Raw genomic sequence first — 24602 nt, forward strand, 5'->3', positions numbered from 1 at the left:
TTGGCCTTTTAGTGCTGTATCCTCAGCACCTAGAACAACATCTAACACAAAATAGGCCCTTAGGAATTATTGGCAGTTAGAGCTTATTTCCTTTTGGAAGCAAGAGCATTAAACATCAATCACTGCTCGGATGGGTGATAACATTTATTAGACAACATGAGCTCTTGGGTAGAAAGGCTCCTAAGGGACTCACGAGGAGTAAAGACTCATGAGGAATCCTCAGGAGCTGGGAAGGTGACTTGCTTCTAAGCTAACTGTAGGAAGGGGTTCCTCTCATTCATAAAGCTTTTTATCCCAGTCCTTGAGGTTTATATGCGTAAGAGGCAGCCTCAGGTGATACATGATGACATCACAGGACAGTGAAGAAACAAACAAGACAAAACCATTCCAGAATTGGGGAGGATAATTATAATGGTTGAAACTTGTCTTCAGTACTTTTATAACTGTTTTAAAATGCTTTTTTGTAGAAACTTTGTCTTGTGTCTCTTAGGATTTACGTTTACCTCTACTCTAGATATGAAAAGATTTTTTACTTTCTTACTATTACTTGTATTTTTTTTCTCCCAGTTATTCTCCCATTAGGCTTCTTGAAGTATGTGTTCCCCTCCCCAAAATATTCATTAAACGTCAGGTCCCATTGAAAGTGTCCCTTCTTCAGGATCTGAAGGACTTTTTTCAAAAGTAAGTTTTAGTTTATTTGATCATCTGTTTTTGTGTAGTATTACCATGTACACATTTTAAAATATCATGTTAGTTCATTTAGCTTTCTTTGAAAACAGAAATAATTATTTTTCTAAATATATGTTGCATATGTCCAATGTAAAAAAAAGAAATGTAGACTGCATAAAAGTATAAAAAAGAAATCAAACCTTCTTAGACATAGCCGGTGTTAAAATTTTGATGGACATCCTTATAGGTCTTTTTGTTGCAAAATTGTATATGATTCTTAATCTGACAAACTATAGTTAAAGTTTTGTGTGTGTAATTTTTCTATTTATGTGAGATTAGAAAGTTTAATTCTAACTTTTCTAAAGAGTTTAATGTTTATGGTTTTATTAGAGTTTCACAGGTATACCTCGCTGTTGATGAAAGACTTGCATCTTTAAAAACGGATACATTTAGCAAAACAAGAGAGGAAAAAATGGAAGATATCTTTGCACAAAAAGAGGTCATTCATTTCTTTGACAGAAACTCAAAATTAACTATTATCAGAAGTTTCTTTTGGGGTGTATCTCAGACTGCTGGAATTGTTTCTGCTCCCTATAGATGGAAGAGGGTGAGTTCAAGAACTGGATTGAGAAGATGCAAGTGAGGCTCATGTCTTCCTCGGTCGACACCCCCCAGCAGCTGCAGTCCATCTTCGAGTCCCTCATTGCCAAGAAGCAGAGTCTCTGCGAAGTGCTGCAAGCTTGGAATAACAGGTGTGCTTTGTAGTCTGGCATTTCTGTTATATCTTTGCAAAATTTGCTTTGCCTTGATGTTTTTAATTTATAAAGGCCTTTAATTATTATGGATGTTACGTTTTACCCTCCAGTTGTGGAAGTTTTTATTTTTCTGTCACCACTTCCCCTTCTTCATTTAAAACATCTATGCTAATCTTCAGGTAGTTTATAAAGATGAAAAACCGGATGAGAGCAGCTTTCAGTGCTGTTTCAAATACTTAGGAGTGTGTGTGCTTACTGAATATAATATAATTGAATTAGTATTCCATGGAGTGATTATTGGTTTTTAGGTCAGGACTTTCAGATGTATTATTATGTGTCTTCTTAAGCTTTTATGTAAATATTTATTTGGGGAAATATTTCCCCTTAATGCTTATTTAAAAGTTCAGAGATTATTATCTCATTTATTTATGGAGCATCTGCATTATGCTAGGCAATGAGTAAGGCATTAGATAGACATTCCATCTTTTATTTGGTCTTATGAATCCTACAGTGTATATACTGTTGCCATTTTACAGAGGAGGAAACTGTAGCTCTATAAGAGACTAAGACATTTCCCCAAGTTGTGTGGTTATTGTCAGAGCTGGGTTTTGAGCTCAGGTCTCTTGGTCTCTAAAGCTTGTTTTTTGTTTTGTTTTGTTTTTAATTACATTATGCTCATAATAATTTACTATTCTTTTATAACTATAGTCATGTCACTTATATGTCTATAACTCTATAACTCTTGATTAGTTGATTAGAAATAATAAATAATTTTAATATCTATTGTAGTCAAAATAGGAAAATCTAATTATTGTGGCTTCACAGTTGTAAAGAGAAAATTTGTAAACATTATTCAGAATATTAGAAACAAACTGTATTCTCTCCTCCTCTGTCCTAACCCTTTAATTATAGATTGCAAGACCTTTTCCAACAGGAAAAGGGTAGAAAGCGACCTTCAGTTCCTCCAAGTCCTGGAAGACTGAGACAAGGGGAAGAAAGCAAGGTGATGAAATGTGGTCTTGTCTTTGGTTTTTCCTTGATATAAATATTATAATCAATTTCATTTAAGACAAAAGTGGTAATTTAATACTTGCATTTAATAATATTAGGTAGAGGTTTTTATTTCGCAGTTGTGAGGTTTCAAAGAGACATGTCCTGGATTAATTTTTTTATCTTGCTTGAAATAAAATTGTTCATTCATTTCACACATTTATCAAAAGCCACTATCTAGGCATCACTGGAGATAGCATCATGGTTGCAGTAGATGCTATAAAGAACAAGTTGTGGATACTCTATAATAGCATCCTAATTTATTTTACTATGTAGTTTTGTGTGTTTTTTATCTCTGTGCTTAAGTGAGAAGGTTTTCTTAAAGGACCTATCTGTACCGGGTTAGTTCTGCACATTGATTTAATTGGCTTTTCCTAACTATATTGGTTTTTGTCTTGTTGCGTAACAAATTACCACAAACTTTGTGACCTAACACACTAGTGTATCATTTTATAGGGGTCAGGAATCCTGTGTGACTAGGATCCCTGCTGAGTCTCACGTAGTTCAAGTCAAGATTTCAGCCAGGGCCATTATCTTACCTGAGGTCAGGGTCATCTTCCTAGCTCATCCAGGTTGTTGGCAGAATTTAATTCCTGGTGATTATAAGCCTGTGGTCCCACTTTTGTTGCTGGGAGTTGAGCAGAGCCCATTCTCAACTCCTAGAGGCTGCCTGCATTCTTTGCCATGAGCCCCCTTTCATCTTCAAAGCTTGCAACAATGCATGCTTCAGATTTCCTAATTCCTATTCTCTGCCCTTGTGACACAGATCTAAAGGACTTGTGTGATTAGGTCACTACCTGGATAATCTCTCCCCATTTTAAGGTTAATCAATTTGGGACCTTAAATACACCTACAGAATCCCTTAACAGCAGTATTTAGATTAGTGTTTGAATAACTGGGGAAGAAAGATGTGTATACCGGGGATAGGTTTCCTGGGGGTCATCTTAGAATTCTATTACATGAACCATATTTTCAGATAAATTATTATTGTCAGCAAAATATAAGGGGTTAATTTTTTTTTTCAAGATTTATTTTATTTTAGAGAGAGTGTGCATAGGGGCAAGGGCAGCAGGAAAGGGAGAGACAGTCCCAAGCAGACTCTTTGCTGAATGTAGACCCCGTTGCAGGGCTCGATCTCATGATCCTGAGATCACAGCCTGAGCCAAAACAACCAGTTGGATGCTCAATCCACTGTGCCACCCAGGCACTCCATAAGGGTTTAGTATACTGATATGATGAGGGACTTTGAGAGAATTTATTTATATATATATATGTTATATATAAATATATATATGTTATATATAAATATAAATTATATATTTATTATATATAAATATATATATAAATTCTATATATATATATGTGTATAGTATCTGTAGGGAAGTATTTTCATAGAATAATAAATTCAAGTGCCTTGGATCTTGATGCTTCTTTTTCATCTCAGAAACAACTGTGTAGGAATTACTTTTCCTTAAGGTTTAGGTGAGAGTAAGAGTAAGGGTTACCAAAGATGATTTATACATTAGTATTTGCCAACTAACCTAGAGCTATTAATGGCTAACACAGACTGTTAGTGGCTTTTCCATTTGCCCACTGAAGAAACTGCAAAGCTAGTGGTGTAAGACTTTTAATTATAATACATAGATACATAATTGAAAATACAAAATCATTCGGTTAAATGATCATTTTTTTGAAGGTTTGAACAATGATTTGAAACTCTGTAGCATTGCCTGTATTTTCATTCAGAAACTAATTTTTGAGTACTTTTAGGGACTATTCTAGTTTCGAGGCATATAGTTCTGAACAAAGGCCATAGTTACTAACCTTGTGGAACATTTGTCTAATGAGAGAGGAGACTGGCAGTAAACCAATGAACAATAAACTTTTAAAAAACAAATGGAAAAAAGGCTATGAAGAAAGAAATAAGGGAAATGGAGAGTATTGCCCAGGGAATGGATGGTGGTGGCTTATTTTATAAAGGTTGCCAGGAAGATCTCTCTGGTATGGTGAGCAAATCTAAAAATGTTCTAAGTAGCCATCTAAGGAATGACTTTGTATTCAAATTATGCACAGGGTTTATAGTGGTTCGAAATATATCTTACCTGTGGATAATGAGACTCTAATTAAAGTCCAGTGGTTGGGGGATCCTTGGGTGGCTCAGCGGTTTAGCACCTGCCTTTGGCCCAGAGCGTGGTCTTGGAGTCCTGGGATCGAGTCCTGCATCAGGCTCCCTGCATGGGGCCTGCTTCTTACTCTGCCTGTGTCTCTCATGAATAAGTAAATAAAATCTTAAAAAAAAAGTCCAGTGGTTAATAAAAGTATACTAAGTTTGGTGGATAATCATAAGTAATTTTTAGATACTTTAATGTTAGGAAATGAGCTGCTGTTTAGAGCACGATTCTCCAAACGTAGTTCAAGGACCCCTGGGGGTTTAAGTCCCTTTCAAGGGTTCTTTCTGCAAGATTTCCCTTTTTTCAATTACATATCTGTGTGAGGCTAGATTTTCTTTATATTCTTCAATCAATAATATAGCTGAACAGATTAAATACAAAAGCCAGAGATGATTCTTGCAAATACTAGTATTTGCAAAAGTGTTAAAACAGTGCCACCTTTACCAATTTTTTTTTTTTGGTAAGTAATTTTTTAATTTAAAAACGTTATTTATGGGGATCCCTGGGTGGCTCAGTGGTTTGGCGCCTGCCTTTGGCCCAGGGTGTGATCCTGGAGTCCCGGGATCAAGTCCACATCAGGCTTCCTGCATGGAGCCTGCTTCTCCCTCTGTCTGTGACTTTGCCTCATTCTCTCTATCTGCGTCTCTCATGAATAAATAAGTAAAATATTTAAAATGTAACAAATAGCATTTTTGTGTGTGTGTAGGGGTTTATTATTTTTAAAATGAATTAATGCGTATTCTGAAACTTCCTCAGTTTTAATTTCTAATAAGATAAAAATCAAAAGTTACAACCTATATAAACAAAAGCTGAGTGTCTTAATAGTTCTTAAGAGGTTTAAGGTTAGAAAATCTTAAAAATATGATTTTAATCAAATTTCCTTAAGAATAAAGTATTTACTTCTCTACAGATAAGTGCGATGGATGCGGCTCCGAGAAATATTTCTCCAGGACTTCAAAATGGAGAAAAAGGTTGGTCCTTGAGTAGTGATCACCTCCTATTGGATTTAAAGAAATTTCTTAGTCTATAAGTTGTTTCACTGGCTAATTTTGAGAATTTTTTCTGATGCAGTTGTTATAGATGTGTTTTTTCCTTTCTATAGAGTATTGTAGCACTGTAAGTTTAAGATTATTATAAAGTTTATTATAAGAAAATAAATTAGAGATGGTTGCTGTTAGGGGAAGAAAAAAGAAAAAAAGGAAATTGAAATTTTGTCTGTTCCAAAGTCAGCAGGTTTCACTGCAAAAATATTAGAAAGCTTACGTTTTTATGTCATTAAAATCTTTCCTAAACCTATGTTGTCTTTCACAGTATTTCATTGAATAATTTGATGCCATCCTAGAAAGTTTGTAGAGAAATTTCCTTAGACTGTCTTTGTGGAACATGAGCTCAACTCGTAATTCTTGTCATTTTCTGTTATAATTAAGTGAACTTTCCCCTTGAGAATGAGCATGTGATTTTTTTTCCAATGATGTCCAAATTTTATTCCCTATTAAACTGAATGAATTAGTGTTTAGGTAGCCATTATGTCCTAGTGGAAAAGAATATTGGACAAGAATCAGACTTGGGTTGCTAGTCCTAGTGCTATCACTAAGACTTGACTGTGGTCGGTCAGTTCATATAACCTGTTTGGATATTTGTATTGGTTTCTAAAATATGTGCTAAAGTGACCTAAGTAATTTTTAGGAAGTTAAAATTCTTTGGCTTAGGAGGTAGAAATATGAGTAGGCATTTAAAAAACATTTCTGTTGGGGGACCTGGACTCGTGTTTTTAAATGACTCACTTAAGTTTATTTTTCTCTAGAGGATCGCTTCCTAACAACCCTGTCCAGTCAGAGCTCCACCAGTTCTACCCATCTCCAGTTACCTACTCCACCAGAAGTCCTTCCTGAACAGTTGGTGGGGGGGCCCCCCGAACTCGATACAGCCAGCAGTTCGGAAGGTGCTGTTAAAGTCCCTTTTACTGTACTTTATCCAAAAAAGGAGAGCACTGTGAATGCTTTGATACAAATGCTTTCTTGTATTTTAGATTTGTAAATTTTATACTTAACTAAATGCTATTTGGGGCACCTGGATAGCTCAGTTGGCTGAGCAGCTGAATCATGGTTTTGGCTAAGTTGTTATCTCAGGATCCTGGGATCGAGCCCCATGTCAGGGTTCCTGCTCAGCCAGGGAAGGAGTCTGCTTGAGAGCTTGAGATTTTCTCTCTCCTTTCCCTCTGCTCCCCCTGCCCCCGCCAACCCCTGGCTTGGGCATGTGCATGCACACGTGCGCTCTCTCTAATTTTTTTTGAAAAGTGCTGTTTTAGATAGAGCTTTTTACTATATCACTTGCTTTACTTGACATATAAATATCTCAATCAATTGTTTCATTTGTTTTCTGGGATATTACTTTCTTGAGTCCCATAAAACATATGGTTGTTGCCTTGTAAGAAAATAAGAGAAATTGTAGCCATTTTTCCAACAACTATTTATTTCAGTAATAGCAAATTTATGCCTTGCTTGTGTTTAAGCAGTAACTACTGAAGTAGTAGAAACTTTAAAAATAACGTTAAATTGTAGGTAAGCTCAGATGTAACAGCCACAGTATACATAACTAACTGAGAGTTGCAGTGATGACAAGAAGAGCTATGGCTAAATTCATGCAGGCTAAGGCAGTAATTATATTGTGGCTGCTGCCTGGTCACTGCAATAGTAAGCCATCGATTATAGGATGATACCAATATCAGAGAAGTTTAAATGTAAAACAGTTTGCTCCTTGGAGTCTCTGCTGTCTGTAAATGCTTCACTATTGCTTCTTTCATCCCCAAAGAGTCCTTATTCCTAGATCAGAAATTTTGTACCATAATTGGTAATTATGATGTGCATATGTCTGTATTCCAAAAATGACAGGAAATAATATTGATGCTTTATAGTTTTGTTTTTTTTTTTCTTCTTGAATATTAACATATAACTAGAATATTTTTTATCCTAGATGTGTTTGATGGACATTTGCTGGGGTCCACAGATAGCCAAGTGAAGGAAAAATCAACCATGAAAGCCATCTTTGCAAATTTGCTTCCAGGGAATAGTTATAACCCTATTCCATTTCCTTTGTAAGTATTATAAAAGTCAGTGACTGATGTTGGTAGTTTTATTTTCACTTCATTTAAAAAAAATCTTTGTATAGAGTTATTCTCCACATATATAGATATGTTTATTTAACTATATACGTACTTCTCTTTTTTTTTTTTTTTTTAAATTTTTATTTATTTATGATAGTCACACACACAGAGAGAGAGAGAGAGAGAGGCAGAGACACAGGCAGAGGGAGAAGCAGGCTCCATGCACCTGGAGCCCGATGTGGGATTCGATCCCAGGTCTCCAGGATCGCGCCCTGGGCCAAAAAGGCAGGCGCCAAACCGCTGCGCCACCCAGGGATCCCCCTATACGTACTTCTCAATCCTAAATTATACTTCATCATAGTAAAAGAGAGGTGTCTTTTGGTATAGTGTAATTTGTAGAATTATTATATAGTGATCATTATTACATAGTAGATGATTGGATTAAAAAGCATTAACTAATGTTGCTTAATGCTTAAGATTACCAGTTCTGAAAATAATTGTTTTTATATACTTTTTTATATATGTTTTTTAAAGATATACTGCTACATCTATTGATCCCATAATCATAGAAACATATTACTGATTGCATATGAAGATGACATTACTGACCTAATAACTTATTGGGACGTGATACTTTTCTGTCAGTGGCGATATAGTACAATGACTCATACAAGTTTTCATTTGATCTTGTTTGTACGGGGCTCGCTGAATAGGAAAGAAGACAGGCTGGTGGCTGTGAGTCTTTTCCCCACTGGTTGATCTGTGTAGCCATCAAATGCTGCTCTTGTGTGGTGGTACAAGTGTATCCAAAAAGTGGACATTTGTTAATAAGGACCATTATTCTTAACTGGCTTTTGTATTTATTTATTCAGTCAGTATTTAAATTTCTTGAGTGCTAGCTCTAGTGCCCGAGGATGTAGAACAAGATAAATCAGGAAAATCACCACTGTCGGGAGCTCACAGTCTCAAGGAGGAGACAAGTTGAGATTCGTACTACAGACTGTGAGAGTCCCTATTTATGCTGGGTCAGACTCGAATATCTTAGCTTTTTCAGTGGGTTATTGTCTGTCCTGTTGTGTGGCCTTTGCCCATGGCCACACTTTTCTTTAGTTGTTAACTCCTATGAATTCTTTCTCAGGAAAACTTTAGACCCTCCCACTTGCTCCCTGCCCTAGCCAGATTAGATCTCTCTGTTACATCCTCTCATGATTCCATCATGGCACTTACCATAAAAGGTGATTTTATTTATTTGTAGGATTATTTGTTTCTTTACACCCCACTGTCCTATAAAGTCTACCATGCCTGTTTTTTTCCTCTAGTGTATTGTTAACATCTTGTGCAAGTTAGGTGCTTAGTATTAGTTTTTCTGAATACTGAGTCTCGTGCTGGCATGGTGGGTGCTCAGTATGTAGCTGTTACACAGATGAATGCTTCTCTAGGGGCTTTAGGATGGAAACCAGGGGATCAAGATTTGGGTTAAAATGGTCACACCATTGAGATTCCATATGATAATAGGAGAGTGGCTGTGTTATATTATTTCTTGTTGGTTTGATAGTACGTTTCCCACAATTTCTAGAAGACTTGTCTTTTATTCTTATGGTAGAACAAAACCTTTCACATTTCTGCTGCTCCATTATAAATACTTTTTGAGATGAACATGGCTCAGAGTCTCAGTAGCATGGAAGGCGTTGTTTGGGATAACTATTCCAGACCCTCTGATTTGAAAACTAATTCTGATGATTTTTAATTGCCTTTAAAAACTCTCTGTTGATAATTTTCCTTGGCTGTTTGGTTCAAATTCTGCATACATTTTGGTGTACTTAATTATATTCTTAGAATTGCCCGGTATCTAAGTGACTTAAAATTGTCTTGAAATTTTCTTATAACGTTTCAGTGGTTTGTATATATCATTTTCTGCTAATTTTGTTCTTATTTATTTATTTAAAAATTTGAACAGTGATCCAGATAAACACTACTTAATGTATGAACATGAACGGGTACCCATTGCAGTTTGTGAGAAGGAACCCAGCTCTATCATCGCTTTTGCTCTCAGGTATTATTCATGGGACTTTTCCAGCTATGATTAGATCTTTATATTTTATGTATATTTATAAATCACCTTATTTAGATCTTTTATAGAGAGTAGAGCAGAATGATTAAATAATATAAGCAAAAAAATAGATATATATATTCTTTGGGCATGATAGCTTGTTCTCTTTGGGTCTGAAGTGTATTCTTTGCTCAAATAATTACAGAATGACTCTTAAGCAAGCTTCTACTAACTAAATTGGCTAGGCAAGTTATTTACTTTATATCCTTTAAACATTCTCTGTATTATACTGTGTATCCATTGTATCCTTTCCTTATTGCATTTACTTTTCATATAATAGAACATTTTATGTCATCAGAGTATCTTTTTAGTCCTCTATTTCCTTCTACTTCTCACACATGCCAAGTAAAGTTTTCTTACTAGAATAATGCCATTCCTATGCCTCAACCCACTTACATGCCCACAGTTATGTCTTTAAAAAGTATATTTCTTTAAAAATATTTATATCTTATGTCTAAAAAGTGCTTTTTAATCACACCGATATCTTGGTAGTGGTAGAACTTAGTCTAAGTATAATCTAAAATGTTTAATTAAAAAACTTTTTTTGTCTATTGGAAGGCATTGAAATTGAAATTTTTCTTTTTATATATTGGTTGCAAGGAGCCTGCTTATTCTACAGATATTCAAATAGCTACAATATGTGGTATAGTAGGTATTGGATTTATAGGAATAAATAAGATCAATTTCTATGCTTTAACATTTATGAAGTTTACCGTCTGGATTGTGAGGAGTTTCTTTCCTTTAGGGGATTCCATATGATATATTTTTTTTGTTTCTGCCTTTTGGCCTTTATGAAGTTAATATTTTTTTTTTATTGCTTTAGTCTGCATTAATAGATAAGAAAGGTAGGAAAGCCAACCAAATAAAAAAATTTCTTTTGTACTGTTAGGAATTGAGTATTCCAGAAGAAATCACTTTCTTCTAATGTCTTGGAAAAATAGTACGTGCTTCTCTTGTTCCCTGATATCTGATTTATCTAAATTAGAGCTCTCAGACGGCTAGTCCAAGAGTTTATCTGATTTATCTAAATTAGGGCTCTCAGACGGCTAGTCCAAGGGTTGGATTTGTTTCTTAAAGTTCAGTACCTTTACTCAAGTTCCTTTTCTTGCTGTTATATTAAAGTTTGAAGTTCTATACTTTGAATTGCCTGTTCTATCCCTGGAGGTATCTAATCTAAATGTTAATATATGGCCTTTCACAATCATTGTTTTGGATATTGGTACTGGTTGGTGTGTTGGGTTGTATTTATGCTTTATTATCTGTGAAGATAGCCTTCTTCATGAAGCTTCTACTTGATAATTTTGTTAGTTGACTCAAGTATGTTTAATTATGAACACATAGAATGATTGTGTTTCTATACTGCAGAGTTTATTCTAAAGTATGTGATTTATTTTGGAAAGAAGCATAATGTTTAACATTTTTCAACCTATTTCTACCCTAAGTTGTAAAGAATACCGAAATGCCTTAGAGGAATTGTCCAAAGCGACTCAGCGGAGCAGTGCCGAGGAAGGGCTTCCGACAAATAGGTGATCCGTGATTGAGTAGAATTTAATTCATTTGGCTATGTCATCGTTTTTCAAATGCTCATACTTATTACAGCATATTATCCGTGTGAAAGTTACTAGAATACTGCCGGTGGCACTCCAACTTTAGCCAACGATAGAACAGAATTCAGGTAGAGCAAAAGGCCTTTAGACAGTGCCTCTGGATAGTTTTCTGATAATTTCCATGGAAGTTTGGTGTATGTTGCAGACTTAGGCTTTCAGCATTTTCAGTTCTCTTTGTTTTCATTTAAAAAATAGTAACTTGTAAAATTAGTAATCTACTGCCTTACTTCGTAATTTAAAGTACTTGTGAATTTTTCATAATCATTAAAGATTCTAAATAGTTTAAAAATAAAACCCCCAAACCAGTTCTTTTAGTATGTTCAGTATTTTAGACATTTAGACAGAAATTGTCGTAGGCTCGTTATTTTGATTCTTACTGAAGTAGGTTTTTCACCTTTACTAATGTGACAGAATTTGATCTATTTATTATCATGTTAACTAGCCTGAGGGATATGAAATTGGTTATTTTCTAATGAACTTGGGGAAATATAAAAGCTTCTGCTTTCATGTATTTTCCATACTTTTATATTCACAACACTTTGCGCTCTTTTTCTTAAGTCCAATAGACATTTCAAGACTTTTTCTTCTATGTTATAACCTGTGTTTACAGAAATTATGAATCATATTTTGGATACCATGGGTGGATTAGGTGGGGAGTAGGTTAATGTAGGAGTCATTTTTTGTCTGAATTGTATGAAACTAACTTTTCCGTTGTTGTTTTTTTGTTGTTGTTTTTTTAGTACTTTAGACAGCAGACCAAAGAGCAGCAGCCCTATTAGATTACCTGAGGTCAGTGGAGGACAGACAAACCGTACAGCAGAAGCAGAACCACAGCCAAGTAAGATTATACATGGAGGAGTACTTATTTATTAGTCTTATTTGTAATTATGGTTTGAAGGAGAAAACATTAAAGAAATGCCAGCTGGCAAGAATTTATTACATCTGGTGTTTATAATATGCATTAAAAATTTTTTATATGCCCTCTTTTATAACTGTTTTGCTTTTCTTTGATTTTTACCTTATTATTGGGTTTGAAACTTCTAGCAACTCATAGGTCTATGCAAAAAGTAGCAGAATCTGCCATTTTAGAGCTTTCAGTTTAAAGTATACAAGCTAAAAAGACTTTTAAAAAAGTTTTTACAGTATCGTTGGCATGGTAAAAATAATTTTTCATGTGTCCTGCTGTTTAATAGCCACATAATAGTTATTTAACATATTCCCATTTTTTGAAAGAAAGTTAAGACTTAAGTAACTGGCTCGAGATTACAGAGGTAGCTGGAAGCTGGGATTTGAACATAAGTCTCTTTGACTTTGTCAGGAATGTATTTTACTACAAATATAACAGAAAACTCAAGTGACTATTGGGGCTTAAACAAATGACAGTGTATTTTTCTAAAATTGCAATGTCCGCAGGCAGGCAGTTGTTGGCATTGGTTCAGTTAGTCTACATTGTTATGACCAGAGAGGGGGTGTTTCTTTATGATTCTCTTAAGTTTTCCTCATGATCAAAATGTTCCATTTCATGTGTTCATTTAAAATAGAAAGAAGGGAAATAGCTATAAGCTGCAACTGTTTCCTTTAATTAGGAATGCAGAGGCTTCGCCTTTAGTCTCCTTGACTGGAACTGAGTCTCACGGTCACCCCTCCCTGCATGGGAAACTGAGATCGTAGTGGGTAGCACCACCCTAGTTGCTTATACAAATCCTGACTCATTTTCTGGGGTTCTCTGCATTGCTGCCCCAAACTAAATTGCAGTTATTTCAGTGAGGAACAAGGTGGGCTTCAATAGTAAAGAGCCCATAAAGGTGTCTGCTACCCTAAGCACTTTAATGAGTGATATTTTATGTGGATTTTGTAGATGGTAAATGTACAAGGTTATAATCATATATGCTAAGCTCATAAGTCATACATAGATGATATACATATACTAAGCTCAAAACTAAGAATGAAAATATATAGAGTAAGTTTTGGTAATATTTGTGGCCATCTTTTACTAATTTCTGAAAAATGCTGAAGAAATCTTGGATTTTGCTCTGTTAAAAATGTAGGAACACAAATGATAAGGAGACATTATCTTTAACTCTGAATTCTTGTGGGTTGTAGAATTGCTTTGTATTAGTTTAATTAACTATTGTAATAATGTAAGCATTTAGCCTTAAAATTTTTTGCTTAATTTTGTTGCTTAAGATACTATGACTGCAGGATGCCTGGGTGGCTCCATTGGTTGCACAGCCGAATCTTGGTTTTGGCTCAGGTCATGATCTCATAGGTTATGTGATTGAGCTGCACTTTGGGCTCCATGCTCAGCAGGGAGTCTACTTGAGATTCTCTTCCTCCCTCCCTCCCTGCATTTACACTTGCATGCACTTTCTCTCTCTGAAATAGTTAAATCTTTAAAATAAAAAGATACTGTGACTGCCATGTAAAGATATTTTTGAAAGATTTTCTGTAGAATTTCTCACATTTTGACATATGGCTATCTGAGCACTGCTCTTCTTTTATATTTCTGATAATAAAAGTGCTTGACTAATAACCCCGCCCCCCCCAGACCCCGTGAAACATGTAGAATAATAGTCTGCAAATGAAAGTATCAGTGTGACTCCTATTCATTACCCTCATATTATGGTTACTGCTAACAAAAGAATGAGTTGAAAATCTTTATTTTTCCACCTGCAGTGACCTGTACTTAATATGTTACCGTTTATTTTTAGCCAAAAAGGCTTCTGGAATGCTGTCGTTCTTCCGAGGGGCAGCAGGGAAGAGCCCTGATCTCTCTTCCCAGAAAAGAGAGACCTTACGTGGAGCAGATAGTGCGTACTACCAGGTCGGGCAGACGGGCAAGGAGGGGACGGAGAATCCAGGCATTGAGCCTCAAGGTGTGTTAAAGGAGACCACTGTGCCTGTTTTACTTGCTTGTGTTCTTTAGAGCCTTGAGTCGATAATTCTTCCTGCTGAAACCAGGGCGTTTGCTCTCTTCTCATGCTGTAGCATGGCAGAGTGGAAAAAGCATGGCGCTTGTAGAGTCCCACTGGCTTTAGATGTCATTGCAATCACTCTTTGTGGTAGAATCAGAAATCCTTAAGTTTCCATTTTTTCCACTGTAAAGTGGCAAAAGCAATGTCTTACAAAGTTTACTAAGGACTGAGTGACATTAAACAGGTGAAACATCTATCTCACCTTATAAATCACAGTTACACATATTCACATGTTTTCATTCCACTACCCCCTCAGACATTTCCTTCCTTTACCAATCTCTGTAGGGTTGAGGGCATTGATGTCTACTTTCATTTTGATATTTAAAAATTTGTCTACCTGATCGTGTTTGAATGTGGGGTGAGGCCAAGCATCAAACTATGCTGACCTGTTTTGTAAATAGAGTTGTAGCGGAACATAAGTACGCCCATTCATTTACTAGTTATCTGGCTGCTTTTGTGTCATATTGATAAGTTGAATAGTTGTGACTAAATAAAATACTTCCATCTGGCCCCTTACAGAAATAGTTTGACAACCCCTGGGATTAGATCATGAATTAGTAGTCTAAAAGGTAGCATAATAAATTGTCATTAGTAACCAAGATATCTGTTTAGTATTCTATAGACTTCCATTGGGCTGTAATCCTTGGAAGACATTGATGCTTTGAAAAAATAGTTTTGAAATGTGACACTTAGGGGATCACTTCTTCTAGCTATTGAGATATATTCCAAATTTGTAATACTTAGAGTGAATCTAACAGTGGATTTGCCACACAAATCAAATATAAAAAATAGCTCTGAAGTAGATGCTAGTACATTTTATGTATTTTATATATTTAATATATAAATATATATTTATATATTTTATATATTTTATGTATTTTATATATATAAATATATATATATATATTTGAGTATATGACAAAGCATCTCAAGCTATTAGAGAAACATTATTCCACACACAGGGAAAACAGTCATAAACTGATAAAGAAGTAATGGAAACTTAAAAAAAAAAGTAATGGAAACTTGATGTAAGAGCTGAGTTAGTATATATTGGTTTTTTATCTATATTTTTTCTTTCTACTTAAAATCGATTAACATATAGTATGAGTTTCAGAGGTGGAGTTTAGTATATTGTTATCAGAGGAATGAAATATAAGAAAAATTATTCTTCAACCTGAATTCTCTAATTTTCATCTGAAAATTGCTCTTTCAAAAGGAGTATACTTATACTTTGTAATAGTTTATAAAATTTCATTGTGCATATAATGCTTGCTTAAGAGTGACTTGACCAGGATAACAAGAATTGACTTGTTAGTTTTTATTGTTATGTGAGGGGAAAAAGAACAAACAAAATGAACTGATAACCCATTGAAAACTTTGGCTTTCCTAACAATATTATACTTTTTAGATGAGGGAGATGGAGGAGATACACAAAAGAAACAACTCATAAATCCTCATGTGGAGCTTCGTAAGTATGAGATAGAATACTGTTGGTTTGGGGACAGGGACTGTAATTGAGAAAAATATTATTTAAGACTTCTATCTTTATATTAGATAAATATCCTGTTTCTTGGAATGAATATTAAGTCTGTGTGCTGACATAAGCTTTATTTAATCTAGATTTAGTTTATAAAATAAAAATTTATAAAGAAATTTAAATTATAATTTAATGTATCTTATAATTTGATTTAATTACTAATGTTTCACTAATGGGTAATCTCGAGCCATAGAGCCTTGACCAGCTGTCTAAAATTGTGTATGTATAGGTGAGTGGCAAAAATTTATCATCCAGAATAATAATCATACAGTAAAATTTAAGATGTGAATGTATAATGATGAAAATACGGTAACCAGTATAAATTTAGAAGTGGGTCTTATTTTATGTTTGATTTTCTGTAAGGTCGTAAGATGCTTTTCAGTCTTCCCTAAGAATCATTTTAATAGAGCTACATAAATGGATGTAGACTTAACACGAGAAATGCTATCCTGGAGAAAATGATATGGTTGCATTCGTCAGGCATGGGGAGTGGGCAGGAATGAAGAGAGATTTCTGATTCATAAAAGCCCTCCCCTCCTTTCAACACTTCTGTTTATAGAATTTTCTGATGCGAATGCCAAGTTTTACTGTCGGCTCTACTATGCGGGAGAGTTTCATAAGATGCGCGAAGTGATTCTGGGCAGCAGTGAAGAGGATTTCATTCGTTCTCTTTCCCACTCCTCTCCCTGGCAGGCTCGTGGGGGCAAATCAGGAGCTGCCTTCTATGCAACTGAGGGTAAGTCTTTCTAGTCACTCACTCACTGAGTCGTAGCCATCTTTTCCCCTCAGATAATTTGAATCACTTGAGCTGAGGTTGTATGATATGGTCAACTGTCAAATGAAGTTTTCTGTTTGAGAGGATGTAATAACAATATTTAAAAGAATACGCGTGTATATGATGTAGATGATACAGTTAGAGACAGACATTGATCTGATCCTTACTAAACTCTCTCTGGTCCTGACTTGTACAAATGTAAGTAGTGGTAGCGAACTTTTAGAAGACTCAAAAGGATACTTCAGAGCTGATGAGAGAATGATAAAAATACAAATACTTGCCCTGAAAATAGGAAGGCCAAGTTCTTAACCTGCAGAGGTTTATAGAAGTTGATGACTGTTTGTACTTCACATTCCATTCTCCATACCCTGAAAACTAAGTTATCTGAGAAAATGCAGCAGGAAGGATGTTGCTTGATAAGAGCTTATTTCATAACTGTGACTTACTGCATTGTTAACAAAGGAGTTTATAAAATTTTACTTAGTAGTTTTAAAAAGTAGATGATCTAGCTATGAATTTAGGTGTGGTACTGTCAAAGGTAGAGGCTTCTTGACTCTATAAATCCTCAGAAACCTTCTGAGCCCTCAATTCCTTGAGAACTATGTTCTGATGAAAATCTCTGTGACATCAGAAAATCTCCCTTAGAGCCATGAAACAGATAAATCTTTTGGGATCTTTGGAGTGATTTATTGTAAATTATGTCAGGAAATATTGTGACTGAATAAACACATATACACTTCTGCCTTTTAGATGATAGATTCATTTTGAAGCAAATGCCTCGTCTGGAAGTCCAGTCTTTCCTTGACTTTGCACCGCACTACTTCAATTATATTACAAATGCTGTTCAACAAAAGGTAGAAATCCCACACTTTGGTCCATAATTAGAGTTTTCTGGACTTTTTTACATCCTGAGAGTCCCAGTGGCAGTTTTTTTCATGCTAAGATAAGAGCAGGACAGACTGGATCTGTTATGTTATTAAGGTGTGATAGAATGCAGTTATTTCAAACTTTCTTTCTTACTTCACCAGTGAGAGCCAAGAGATCTCGAGCAGGTTGCATTTAGTGTGTGTGTGTGTGTGTGTGTGTGTGTGTGTGTAGAAACATTAAGATTGGATGAAAATAGCTGCACATTGTAATTTATAATTTTGTTGAGACAGAAATTAGAAATGTTTGTTGAGACATGAGTATATGGATCTTTAAGTAGAAAGGAAGCCATTGGCTCAGGTTTGCCCACTTGACATTTAGCATTGATCCTCCCAGTAAGGGTATAAAGGAGTCATGTAGATTTTTTTTTCCATTTATGGTTTTGTTGCATGTTTTGGGGGGAAATTATATGTCATAATAAAATTTGTGATTTTGAGAAATTATAAAGCATTATCCTTTGGGGAGATACAAAGGATCTAATGTTTTTTATTAGCAGTACTGTTTTACTTTTTACTTACTCCTGAGATTCAAGGGCTTAAGTTTTTTTCAAGGTCCTTTGACTGGTCATATTAATAGAATATCATGTTTGGATATTACATGGGTAATCCAGATATGGGTACTAAATTACATATAATCATTTTTGATCGAGTTTATCTTTTCTTGATTAGAGGCCCACTGCTTTGGCCAAAATTCTCGGAGTTTACAGAATTGGTTATAAGAATTCTCAGAACAACACTGAAAAGAAGTTAGATCTCCTTGTCATGGAAAATCTTTTCTATGGGAGAAAGATGGCACAGGTAAGGACACTGAACTGTGCAAACCATGTAGCTACTGGAACCTTTAGCACTTCTGGTTCCTAAATATAGTGAATTAGAAAATAGCGTGTTACTTGATAGAATTAAACTTTAACTTTGGAATTGTTGAACCTTATAGGAAAGATTAAAGAATATTGTAGACTGGTCTTAAAGTTTAACCTACTCAATATCCTAGAAACATAGAATCATAGAATTAGAAGACTGATCTGTTTCTGTCACCTGAGTTTTTAAAGTTGAAGAAACGAAGACCTAGAAAAATTAAATTTGTGACAGTCATGCAGATATTCCAGGAACTCAGGTTGTTTTAGATTCTAGAACAGTAGCTTTCAAAGTGTTGGTCCTTGAACTATTTCCTGTCTGTGATGAGGTAAGGAGCTTACACTAGAATATCATTCAATGCACTGCTTTCTTCATTGAGAATGTCTTGCTCTGCTGAACTGAACAGTGTGCTTACTGATGGGATTGTTTCACATTCTGGCACTAGCTCCTTAGGTCATCATGGGCAGGAACAGCTGACTTAGCACTGGTCTGTAGAATACACTTCCTGTTGCAACTGGTCTAGGACCTAAGTCCTCTGACCTTTGAGTGTGTGGCTTTTACCACTCCCAACATTTCTAGGGACATACAGTTGCTTCTGCACTGCCATGAGTATTGAATGGAGTTTTGGTATCAAAGCTAAGTTTCCTAAAACTGTTTGCATCAGTTCTTTAAACTGCTCTATGATCCAGTGATACATTTTTGTAGTTTTTTGCTAATGTTTCTTAAAGTTGATTAAGTGGGTTAGTGTATTCCTGAAATGTTTGAGTAATTGAATTCCTAGGTGTTAATTTTTGATGATGAATCATATCACCATTTATGTTATTACCCAATCTTAATACTCGTGTTACATATATTATATTTTTAATACATAAACAATATGTTTAATACATTTATATGTTATGATTAAGTTTTAAAGTTAAATTTAGAAGCGTATATAATGGTATAGGCTATAGGGCATCTTTTTGCATTTCCAATTTAATTACATTAATTATGCAACTCATGTATAAATGACAGAAAATTTTCTTTCTGCTAGGTTTTTGATTTGAAGGGTTCACTTAGGAATAGAAATGTAAAAACCGATACCGGGAAAGAGAGTTGTGATGTAGTCCTGCTGGATGAAAACCTCTTAAAGATGGTTCGAGACAACCCTCTGTATATCCGTTCTCATTCCAAAGCCGTGCTGAGAGCCTCGATTCGTAGTGATTCCCACTTCCTTTCTAGCCACCTCATTATAGATTATTCTTTGCTGGTTGGGCGAGATGATACGAGCAATGAGCTGGTAGTCGGAATTATAGGTAAGTCAGTAAGCATACCTTACTTCTATTGTAGTTCACGATTGAAGCCAGAGTACATTTGAAGATTATGCTGAATTTGGTCTAGTCATAGCTTATTAAACATTTTCATCAACTTTCATTTGAAAATTCAACAATAGCTTTTAAATTCTAGTTACCTTCTATTCAGCGTCCTCATTTTCATTATCTTTACCAAAAATATCTGTATTCAAAAAGTTCTTCATAAATGAAGCCCTAGGAAGTCATTAGGAGGATTAAAAGAATTACTATGGAAAAAAACCCTCGGGACAGTGCTTGGCAATACTGTTAATATTCAGTAAACATTGTAGAAGTAACAGTAATTACTGTTGTTGTCTCCTTACATTTACTAACATAACTTTTCTAATCTCACCTCCTGTAACAGATTATATTCGAACATTTACATGGGACAAAAAACTTGAGATGGTTGTGAAATCAACAGGAATTTTAGGAGGACAAGGTGTGCAGAATTTTTCTTTATTCTTTAAACTGTTCTCTTGTCTTCCTTATCAGTTAACATTTAAAAAATGGGTACTTTTTAAAATTCCCCCCCCCCAATAAGTAAATAAGTGGTTATCTCTGATTTTATCATTTCCAAAATGATCAAATAATAAAGGGAACTATATAGGTGGGGAAATAATTGGTTTTAAGGTTGTGTTAAAATGCCAGAATGAAAAGTTACCCAAAAAAAGGCCAAAGAGTGTGAATAAGAGGTTATTTTTAATTAACACTTGAAAGCTTCTGGTTCTCTGAGCACTGCTAGCTCCACTTGTACTTTCATACATCTCTCGCCTGGAGGCAAGAGCTACTAGTCTCTATTTTTAGAGGCCGGGGCTGGGGGTGGGGTAGGGGTAAGGGCAGAGGAAAAGGGGAAGAGAATCTTAAGCAGGCTTCATGCTCAGCACAGAACCTGACATGGGTTCAATGTCACGACCCTGAGATCATGACCTGAGCCAAAATCAAGTCAGACGCTTAACTAACTGAGCCACCAATGCTCCAAGAACTGATCTTTTAAAATGGGAACCCCTACCAGGAAGGGCCTGTCCCACATCGTGGGGCACAGTGGACACTCCCTCTTCCTTTCTGAGACTGTCATGGTATGTGTGTCTTTATGACAGTTTTCATGAAAGAATATAGCTGCTCAAGTCAGTTGTTGATCAACCATGTAACAGCTTTTTCCCTTTGCTCTTTCCTAATCTTAGGTAAAATGCCAACTGTGGTCTCTCCAGAGTTGTACAGGACTCGATTTTGTGAAGCAATGGACAAGTATTTCCTGATGGTACCAGACCACTGGACAGGCTTAGGTCTGAATTGCTGAAATGGAGCATGTGATTTTGAAATGGACCAGGAATGAAAAGGCCCTGGAGCAAAGGACCAGAAAGGAGCTCCATGTTTTATTTCTTCATCACATTCACCACTGCATGCCAAGGCCTTCCCATTCCGTGCTTGTGTGGGCTGTCTGTAACTGAAGGGTTAAAACTCCGCAGATTTGCACTTTGGCTTTGGATACCTACAAATTAGCTGTCCTTCTGCTGGGAAGTTGCATGAACATTTTCCCACATAAGCTAAAATAGAGGCACATTTCAAAGGGCTAAATACAAATGTAGGGTCAGAGGTGAGGAGATAGGGTGAAACATGGGTTGTCAGATCTGTTACCAATCCTGTTAAGAAAATAACGCTTCCTAGATTGTGGCTTTCCTGGCATCATATTTGACACGTTCTTTACTTAGTATTGGTAGAGCTGGTGTATTTGTTTTGTGTTTCTTCTGTGATGGTGTAATGTTGCCTATTATCAGGATTTCTGAAACCTTTAAAAAATTCTGAATTATTCTGTTCATGGCCAGTTAAACAGATCGACCCTGTCTGTCCTTGTTTGTTTGCGGAATTTGACTTAAATTGGGAATCCTGTCATGTCCTTACCTTGCCCTGTTTTTTGAGTGTGCTTGCTATTTGTCTTCTCTGTGGGTGATGGGAGACTAGCCATTCATCAGCAGCCTTCTTTTGGAGCTGTTTTTAAAGCTTATTTATAACTTTTGTGCAATTAATATGTTAAACTGCACTTCTCTGTACCTGTCTGCATTCTAGGTTTTCCTCCACTTTCAGGGAAACAGTAAATGAGTCTATAATGACTAAATTCCCAAAGGGAGAATTACTAAGGATTTTTTTTTTAATGTAAAAGAGAAATTAGACCTTATCCAAGAAATTGGGTGAGAGGTAAACACTTGCTTGTTTTTTTTGTAAAGTGTCTTTTTCAATATAAATAGCAATTCAAGTGGCATCTGTAAAACTAAGAGGTTTCTAAGTGTGGACATCCGTTTCTTAACTTTCTGCACCAGTTTCTAGGCCAGTTCTGATTATTGAGAAATGTTAAAGAGATTAAATATTTGTAGTAAGGAACTTCTTGTTTAATAGAGTTTTTGTTTGTTTAAAAAGTGATCAGTACTGAGTTGTCTTTGAGGAAATAACAGAATGCCAACTATTTCCTCGTGGCTTCTTTCCCTAACAAGGATAATTTGGGGATTTGTAAAGTTTTATAACGTTCTCCTCTTTTCAGGCTTCCTATAATAGCACATTTCTATTGTAACTTTCACAAAATAAGAAAAAGAAATCTGGGTACATTCCAGTTACAGAGACTCTAAGTATGTGAAATAGGAGCATTTTGGAAAGTCTGCTTTAGAGAATGAAAGCAGTAATGAAAGCATTAGTTTGGTGTTCATTGCATATTGGAAACGTGATTTGTCTTGACCTAGAAACAAGTTGGCCAAGGACTTAATGACCTATGATAAGCACTTTAAAACAAAACAAAACAAAACAAAACAAAACAAAACAAAAAAAACATGTGGTGTGCCTTTTGAAAACGCACAGAACACACTGGTGGTTTTAATTTTGATGTGACAGCCTAGAACAGGACGGACGCCTGCCCGAATGAAACGTGTGGATGGACCGTCGCTAACTGCTAACCTCTTGTGAGTCCAGGAACAGTGGACTTTGCGACTCCTTTTGAATACAAACACTGTTCCGTCAGGATACTTAGGGTTATTCACCTGTGCATTTCCTGCCCTCTGCCATGTCCACCGCCAGGAGAAGGTGGCTTCCCTTAGCCGTAATCGGGTCGTTTCTATGTTTTAGCCTCAACACCCTGCATATGGCAGGCTTGGATCCTCCACTGGAAGAATTCCTGACAGTAGCGTGTGTCACTTTGGTTTTGTTTTCCTTGCCCATGACTTGAACTGTTTTTTACAGCACGGCTGCCTCTCAGATAATTTTGGGGCTAAAAAAAATTCCGGTATACTATAATCTGAAGCAACACTTGCTGCCTTGCAAGGGTGATCTGTCCTTTGGAAACTGTCTTAATGAAAGGGAAATTAATTCATTGTGAGTAGTAGGACGACATCCTCAGCCCCGGTGCTTTTGTTGAGGCCACGGTAGTGTCTGTATATGTCTGTATAAGGTGTTTCAAATATCGTGCTGCTTGGTGTTAAGCATTGAATGACCGCTCACCTCTCTTGAATATCCTTTCGAGGCTTGGAGAACATTCATGTTGAAAAGACTGAGGAAGAAATCTTACTTCTTTCTTCCTTAAAATAAAACATGAATCCTGATAATATCTGATAACTGCACAAGAAAACTATGTGAACGCTTTGCATTGTAGAAAAATTTTGTTTATAAATATTAAGGTTTCTGATGCTGTCAAAACTCTATGGAAAAATAAAAAAGGTTTACTTTTTTTCCTAGCCAAGTCTGAGACAAATAAGGGGAATCGGGTATTGCAAGCCCTTTTGTAGTCTGTTGAATTATTTAAATTTGTAGACGTTTAAAATTTCCTACAAAATGTGCTGCTTATAATGTTTTCCTCGATCCGGCAGTGAGTGGTTTTCTAACTTTGGCTTTTATTGGGTATTGTAAATAGGTTTGTATTGGTTTTGGTGGCATCAGTGTCTCCTTGGCTTTTTACCCATTAGCACTGGGCTTGTAAAAAAAATTGCCAAGGAAAAGTAATCTACCTGTAGAAAGTTTGCTTAGCTAGGGGAGTGAAAACTCTCGTGAATGCGCCTGGTGGTGAAGCAGGTCAGGCCATTCTTTGTTCCTCAAGTATTAACATACTGACTTATGCAGTATTCAAACCATCTAGTGCAATGCCTTTTTGTTTGTTTTTGTAACACGGGTGCAGTGTATTATAGAAAAACAAAAATTACAATCACGAGCAGTTTTAATGCTGCTGTGCTGGTTTTGTAAAAAATGTACATTATGTCTTTTGACAGGTTTAATTTTAACTAGAGAAATGACATTGTAAATCATAATATCCTCTTAATTTAATATGAAAAATTCAATTAACAATATTGAAAATACTTACTGTATTATATTGTATATATTTCTCTACTTTGGTTCTAGCTCTTTTATATGATTGACATGTTATTTAAGAGATAAAACTGCCTTGACCTTTTGGAGACTTATACTGTAAATAAAGAAGACTTACGATAAACTGAGAATCAGCCTCACTTAGTTTTGAGTCGGTTTTCGGAAATTAATGGGGGTGGGGGGGTAGGGGGGGAGATGGAGTTTGGTGTCCAAGCCTCGCCCCTCGCCCCTCTCCCCTTTCCCCTCCACCTCCCGCATTGCCTCCCCCCCCCCCCCCCCGCAGTGTTGCCTTCTGTTCATTTTCTTGCCCTTCGTCTCCCCACCAGAGAATTTAAGTCTTTCATTAGTAAATGGTCTTCTTAAGTCCCAGAGAAGGGGGGGAGGGTCTTAAATCTGCATGTTT

General features: G+C 35.8%; 1 protein-coding gene across 4 annotated transcripts in view; it reads left to right on the top strand.

Moving 5' to 3' along the window:
- The window catches only part of PIKFYVE (phosphoinositide kinase, FYVE-type zinc finger containing), an 83315-nt gene extending 58985 nt beyond the window's left edge, over positions 1–24330 (top strand). For all 4 annotated transcript variants that reach the window (XM_038585586.1, XM_038585585.1, XM_038585588.1 and 1 more), the window contains 18 exons: positions 568–681; positions 1060–1168; positions 1267–1421; positions 2337–2427; positions 5556–5616; positions 6450–6587; positions 7619–7739; positions 9706–9801; positions 11301–11384; positions 12206–12303; positions 14177–14341; positions 15849–15908; positions 16537–16713; positions 17503–17606; positions 18345–18473; positions 19564–19825; positions 20226–20300; positions 21043–24330. In XM_038585586.1, coding sequence (XP_038441514.1) covers positions 568–681; positions 1060–1168; positions 1267–1421; positions 2337–2427; positions 5556–5616; positions 6450–6587; positions 7619–7739; positions 9706–9801; positions 11301–11384; positions 12206–12303; positions 14177–14341; positions 15849–15908; positions 16537–16713; positions 17503–17606; positions 18345–18473; positions 19564–19825; positions 20226–20300; positions 21043–21158 — 2155 coding nt within the window. In that variant the 3' untranslated portion in view covers positions 21159–24330. The remainder of the gene's footprint in view (positions 1–567; positions 682–1059; positions 1169–1266; positions 1422–2336; positions 2428–5555; positions 5617–6449; positions 6588–7618; positions 7740–9705; positions 9802–11300; positions 11385–12205; positions 12304–14176; positions 14342–15848; positions 15909–16536; positions 16714–17502; positions 17607–18344; positions 18474–19563; positions 19826–20225; positions 20301–21042) is intronic.
- Positions 24331–24602: the final 272 nt, after the last annotated feature.

The sequence above is a fragment of the Canis lupus genome, chromosome 37, assembly GCF_011100685.1.
Source record: "Canis lupus familiaris isolate Mischka breed German Shepherd chromosome 37, alternate assembly UU_Cfam_GSD_1.0, whole genome shotgun sequence".
NCBI lineage: Eukaryota > Metazoa > Chordata > Mammalia > Carnivora > Canidae > Canis > Canis lupus.